The sequence below is a fragment of the Malania oleifera genome, chromosome 13 (assembly GCF_029873635.1).
Source record: "Malania oleifera isolate guangnan ecotype guangnan chromosome 13, ASM2987363v1, whole genome shotgun sequence".
Classification (NCBI taxonomy): domain Eukaryota; kingdom Viridiplantae; phylum Streptophyta; class Magnoliopsida; order Santalales; family Ximeniaceae; genus Malania; species Malania oleifera.
In genome coordinates this window covers 5,645,063-5,651,405 of record NC_080429.1, presented here as the reverse complement: position 1 = coordinate 5,651,405, position 6,343 = coordinate 5,645,063, and the positions used below count along the sequence as shown (strand labels likewise).

The window sequence follows — 6,343 nt, the reverse complement described above, 5'->3', positions numbered from 1 at the left end:
GATGAGATAACAAATTTTACTATTTCGGGAGGAATTATAAGATAATTTGAAACCGACCATATTCAAAATATCTTTCTTCTTTCTACTCTCATTTTTTTGTCATTATTTTTATTTGTATGTTTATTTCAAGTTTAGGTCAAAGTGAGAGAAAGAAATGGTTTTTTATAATACCAAATGACATAATTTATGAAAATGAAAAATGAAGGGTGGCCAATGGCCGCTGTTATGCAACGTAACTATGCAAGGGACCATAGACCACCAAAACCAATTGGGTCCCACAAACTTGTGTAACACCCGAGCACCAATGACAACCAATCACGTGTCCCCGTCCCATCCGTAACTCCACGCTCGGTAAGTGTAAGCATCTTCTCTTCCACTCCGCCGTTGCCACGAGAGCAACATCTCTGCTCCAGCAGACGCCACGTCATCATGCACCCACTTTCTGCTGATCCACGTTTACAGATATCCACCGTTGATCTTCCACAGGCGGCACTTGTGGTCACAATAATTTACGTAATTGAGATTTTCATATTTAAGCGCTCATCTTCATCAACCCTGAACCCTCTCCAACATTTGCCAGAAGATTCTCTTACTCGATTTAGCTGATAATAAAAAAGGTATTGTTCTCTTCCTCGATTTATCTGATATGGTTTTTTTTTTTCACTAATTTCTGGTAAAGATTGATCTGGGCTTTATTTATGTTGCTGAGCAGTGCGTAATTTGTTTGGTTTCATAGAAAATATTGTTATGTTATATACCTAAATTTTCTTGCGAATTCTTTTTCTTTTTGTGGGTAATGCTGGATTTAAGTAAAGAATGAATTGGTGGTTTGTTTTTGTGTGTTAGAAAAAGAAAGAGGGTTTTGTGTGATGGGTTCCTTGATCTGTATGTGGCAGAGTGTTAGCGAACTGTATGAAAGTGTGTGTGTGTGTGTGAGAGAGAGAGAGAGAGAGAGAGAGGAAAACGTGAACTTAAACATGTTATCCTTAGTTTTCAGTTTTATAGTTGCAGACATTAATTTGTATTGCACTTGGAAATTGGATGTTGTCACTTACAAACCTAAATGTTATTGATGTTTGGAAGCTTAATTTCGGAACTTAAAATTTGAATTTATGCAGAGTTACGTGGAACTCTAGACAAAATTATATTGAGTTTCATCCAAACCTGTAGAGGCCAATTCTAGGACGAAACTGAAATTCATACTCCCAAAGCCTAAGCTTTAGCTTCAGTAACTTGTATTATAACAATGTTTCATCCTTGTGTGTGCGAGCATGTGTGTGAAAATTTGCCTCTCTTTTTTCCCCTCCTCTCTACCTTTGATCAAGAATTTTAATGACATAAAGGTAGGAGGGTCAATGAGTAAATTGCAGTGAAGATGCTAAATTGACTTGCTGGTGAAGTTTATTGATGGTCATATCACTGGCTTCAGTTTGAAACCTTTGAACACCTCAGTCACACTCTCTTTTACCTGGGGAAAAAAATGGAGAGATTGAACAATTGAAGAAGCAAACTGTACTATATCATTAATTGATATACTTTAAGTGTGTTAGAGAACTCATCCTCAAAACCTAGGTATCAAGGAGAGAGAGCTAAGAGGATCTTATACTGGTTTTGGAACTGCTCACAGAGGCGATGTGGGACTGAACGCACAAGAACAAAGTGTCAGCAACTTGATGTATTGAACATGTAGACTTGATCTAACAATCTCTAAAATTCCACCTATCGAAATGCAATTCCTATGCACTATTATTATTGTTATTGTTATTATGAGGGTTGTCACCTTTCTCCCCTGCACCTGTTGTTTCAGAGACCATTCATGTGTGAATTCAGCTCAAATGAGAGCTTCTCAAATCCTCTAATTTTAATGAGTCCCAGTTTATTAAGGAATTTGACTTAGGCCTCCGTAGTCTGGTGTATTCATACTACTACAAGGATTGGTTTTTCTCATAACTTGATAAAGTTGGATTTGTGATGGATTTTACAATCTCAATCTTGATGATGCCAAGAGTATATTGTCTTATGGCTGCAATTGATTTCTTATCCCTAGTGATCCTTTCATTATGAATTAGCCCAAATGAATTTCTAACCATCTGTCATAAGAAAAAGAAAATGGATGTTGGAAAAGTTCCAAGAAATTGTTCAATTCCTTCCATACAACTGTAAAGCTAAAATGTATAAAAGCTAAAAGATAAAACTGACATGGCTAGCTCACAGGGATTTTTCTAGAACTGCATTGACAAATGTTACTCTTGTAATAGCCCATAGGCTACTCTAAAATCAGGGGAAAAAAATTGTCCCAGAATTTGCATGCCACCAAATAAAACTTATTGTGCCTCTTATGGGTGCAGGATTCGTCCGCTGATCGGTTTATTACGTGAGCTTTTGCTAGGGCAACTTGGCATGGGAGTTGTAACTGTTTCTAGCTCGGCTTCTCAGACACCACTGGGATTGAGTTCAAGATTTTCAACTCAAAGATCTGCATCAAAAAGGTTCTTGATTTTGGCATTTAAAACAAATAAGACCAAGAACACTGCATTGGTTACACCCAATGAGTCGATTCCTTTACCCATAAAGACATCCAAAGAGCACCAAGAACTAAGACAAGCTACTAAACCTTCAAAAAGAGTTAAAGCTGTTTCTGTGGATGAAGCTTCTCCATGTGCCATAGAACTGGATTACAATGAAGCCGCTGCCAAACTTGAAAACATATTCAAGCTTAGCCCCACAACTGATGCTTCTGATGTGGAAGATGTGGGTTGTGTGAGGAAGAGACGCCGGCAGAGGAGGAAGAAAAATAGTGAAGATGAAAAGGAGGAGGAGAAGGTAAGTGCCAGTAATGTGGTGAGGAACCAGAGTAGGAAGCAAAAACGATTGGGCCTGGAGCAGAGGATTGCTTTAAGTAAGATGAAGGAAGATAGAGTGGTGGATTCAGTTCTGAAGAAAAAAAATAGCAAGGATGAAAACGAAAAGATTCATAGGCTTCTTAGGGAGTCTTCTGCTCCAACCGACTTGATTGGTTTGGACTGGAGGAAAATGAAGATACCGCGAGTTCTTCCTTCATCTGAACATGCATGGCTCTTCAAGTTGATGCAACCTATGAAAGTAAGCTCATTAAATCTTCCCCGTCTTTTGCTTGTTCATGGGAATAATGGTTCTATTCTGTGTTTGATCAGACTATGCTGGTAACTTATTTTTTCTGTAATGTAGGCTGCCCTTCAAGTTAAGGGGAATTTGCATAAAGAATTGGGGAGAGAGCCAACAGATGGAGAATTGGCAAAGGCAACAAACATGCCAGCACTTCAGTTAAGAAAAGACATTGAGGTTGGTCATGCTGCAAGGAATAAGCTAATTAAGGTAACTCTCAATTAAGATTTCTACTGAGGGACCTGAGATTTCTTAACCGGAGGTGGCATTCATTTGGTGTGTCTTATGTGTGTTTAATGCGATATACCTGTTGAAAGCAAATGGGATACAGCCAATGCTTCTTAATGTGACATCCATCTGAAAAGATATTTTTTGATCAAATAACTATGATGAGTTTAAAGCTTGTCAAATAAGATTGTTTTTCTTGTACATTGATTTAGTTTATCTTTGCAAATACTTTCCCCGCCTAACTTTCATGCAAATAGCATCCCAGAAGAAAAAATTATTTGATAATGCATCATTTATGAACGTCCTTGGGTATTGTGTCGAAGATATTTGAATAACCGTATTTGCAGTGTATCCAGTCTCTCTACATACTGATATAACACATGAATTTCCATTTTTTTCTAAAAAAAGAAAACAATTTTTGATAGTTTGACAATGAATCCGAATACATGAATAGAAGGTACTTCTCCTTTTGGGTTTTGTTTAGAGGTAGTGTTGAGGCCTTATATTACATTTGGTTCATAGAATGGACAAGGGTGTGAATTGAAGAACTTAATTTAGGGATATAATAGTGTATGAAAGAAAGGAAAAAAGGCATTAGCAGTCAAGTTTTAGCAGAGAAGTGGACGTTCCTTTGCCTATTCCATGTTAGTAGAAACAAAATCAACTTTTACACAACAATTTGCCTAAAAGTTGCACCAGCTTCTTTTTCATCAACTACTATATTCCCACACAATGTATATTCCAATTCGTGAACCAACATAACCTTGTCATTGACTTTTTAGAGGATGTTGGCTACCAACTCATCAATATGATCGTACTCAGTTATTAGCTTGTCTACCATCTTAGCCAGTTACATTTCCAATTACATTAACCGAAGGCATTGTGGTATAAATATGCTGATAATATTTTCTCTCTCCACAGCACAACCTCCGGCTTGTTTTGTTTGTGATCAATAAATATTTTCAAGAGTTTGCAAATAGCTCAAGGTTCCAAGACCTCTGTCAAGCTGGAGTGCAGGGTCTTATGACAGCAATTGACCGCTTTGAACCAAAAAAGAAGTTCCAGCTCTCCACCTACAGTCTGTTTTGGATCAGGCACGCCATTGTACGCTCCATAACAATCTCAAGCTTTACTCGAGTCTCCTTTGGCCTTGAGTCGGTATGCTTGCTTAAGACTCTAAGCTTGCTTTTCTCTCTTTCACTTTCCACAAAAGCATAACACTAGTCAAGAACCCTTTCATATGTGGAGATCTAAACAAGCACCAGCGATAAAGAAGGAAAAGCACCACCTTTCCTTTCAGCGATAATCTGGGTTACAGGCAAAATGATACGTGGAAAATTTATCGTTTGAACATAGGGAAAGGGGCAAACTCAAATAGGAAGTTTGTTTTTGGTAAATTACAAATATTTCTCGTGTATAAGGTTCTGTGGGACTTATTGTTGGATAACTTTAAGAATGAAGTTAGATGATATATTTCCAGAACTCAAGAGAAATTCGATGATAGGGATTGAGTGCACTAGGCGGTCACTTCTAATACACGGGAACATGTGTGAACTTCTAAGTTCTAACACTCCATTTTCTGCAGGTTAGAGCAGAAATCCAAAAGGCCAAACTAGAGTTGTCCTTTGAGCTTCAGAGATTGCCAACAGAGGAAGAGATAATAGAAAGGGCTGGGATATCCCCCGAGAGGTATCGTGAAGTAATGAGAGCTTCAAGATCTGTTGGGTCTCTCCATGCAAGGCATCCAGTAACGCAAGAAGAGTTAATTGATGGAGTAGCTGATACTGATGGTGTTGGAAGTGAGAAGCAAAGGCAGCCTGCCCTTGTTAGGCTTGCTCTTGATGATGTGGTAATAACCCGTTTCCTTTGAGTGTGTGTCGATTTGTGTCCTTCCTAGATTAGCTGATTTTATGAAATGCTTTTTGTGATCATCAGTAATTAATAGTTTTTTTTTTCAAAAAAATGAATAACCCCTATATATATATAGGAAAATAACCTGAAGCAGAAGGATCTTTTGTTTTGTGGCCAAGTTAAATGTACAAATGTAGGCAAACCACTGCACCTCTTTCTTGAAAAATGCCTAAGAATGCTAATTCCTAGATGAGTCTTCTTTTGTGGGATAATTTTTTTTTTTGCCCTTTCCCTTTTTGCACAATCAACAAATTGTGACCTTGATTCCTTGTGCAGCTTGATTCTCTGAAGCCTAAGGAGAGTCTGGTGATCAGACAGAGATATGGACTTGATGGTAAAGGTAATAGAACATTAGGAGAAATTGCCGGGAACTTAAATATCTCGAGAGAGATGGTTCGGAAGCATGAAATGAAAGCTCTCATGAAACTCAAAAATCCAGCTCGAGTGGATTATCTTCGCAAATATATTTTCTAAACCAAGCAGCTACCTATGCACTTCTACAATAATATAATCTTCTTCCTCAGTTCCATATTGGTCGCATATAAGTTGTATACAAATGATTTGTATCATAGTTTTTTAGGCTACGTGAATATAGAAAACTGAAAACCCCATACCATGTAAGTTAGAAAAAGCTGAGTCATGGGCTCATGAGGCTGGAGGAGAGTGGATGAAGTAGATGGGGCCTACTCTGCTTCCTCCACTCTTCTCCAGCCACGTGAGCCTATCATGGTCATTGCCTGTGTAGCATAGCACTACTTGTGTAAGTTAAATGCTAAGACTCCGGTTGCAAATGGTTGCATATGGTTGCATTGCAGCTTGTATTTTGTTTTCTTCTAATTTTGTACCATACAGATGATGGTTTATACAGTTATAAAATATAGTTCAAACTATGCAAATTAAACATCGTTTTACTAGCTGATTACTGCATACAAACTGTGACTTCTGGAGGCCTTTACATTATATCCTGTAGCTTCAATCTGCATGAGTACTGTGAAGCTTTCATTTGTCCGAAGCAAAACACTAGGAATTCTCAAAACTGTTAATATAAATTTTTTTCAAA

At 37.8% G+C, this 6,343-nt stretch overlaps 1 protein-coding gene across 2 annotated transcripts; it reads left to right on the top strand.

Moving 5' to 3' along the window:
* The first annotated feature begins 548 nt into the window (after nucleotides 1–548).
* LOC131145426 (RNA polymerase sigma factor sigE, chloroplastic/mitochondrial) lies at nucleotides 549–6,184 on the top strand. 2 transcript variants are annotated; one of them, XM_058094478.1, is made up of 6 exons: nucleotides 549–617; nucleotides 2,390–3,102; nucleotides 3,208–3,354; nucleotides 4,294–4,530; nucleotides 4,958–5,221; nucleotides 5,560–6,184. In XM_058094478.1, exons 2-6 carry the CDS (start codon nucleotides 2,401–2,403, stop codon nucleotides 5,755–5,757), a joined length of 1,548 nt encoding a protein of 515 aa, XP_057950461.1. In that variant the 5' UTR covers nucleotides 549–617; nucleotides 2,390–2,400; the 3' UTR covers nucleotides 5,758–6,184. The 2 variants fall into 2 exon arrangements, with proteins under 2 accessions (XP_057950461.1, XP_057950462.1); XM_058094479.1 differs by lacking the exon at nucleotides 549–617 and having other exon boundaries at nucleotides 2,353–3,102.
* Nucleotides 6,185–6,343: the final 159 nt, after the last annotated feature.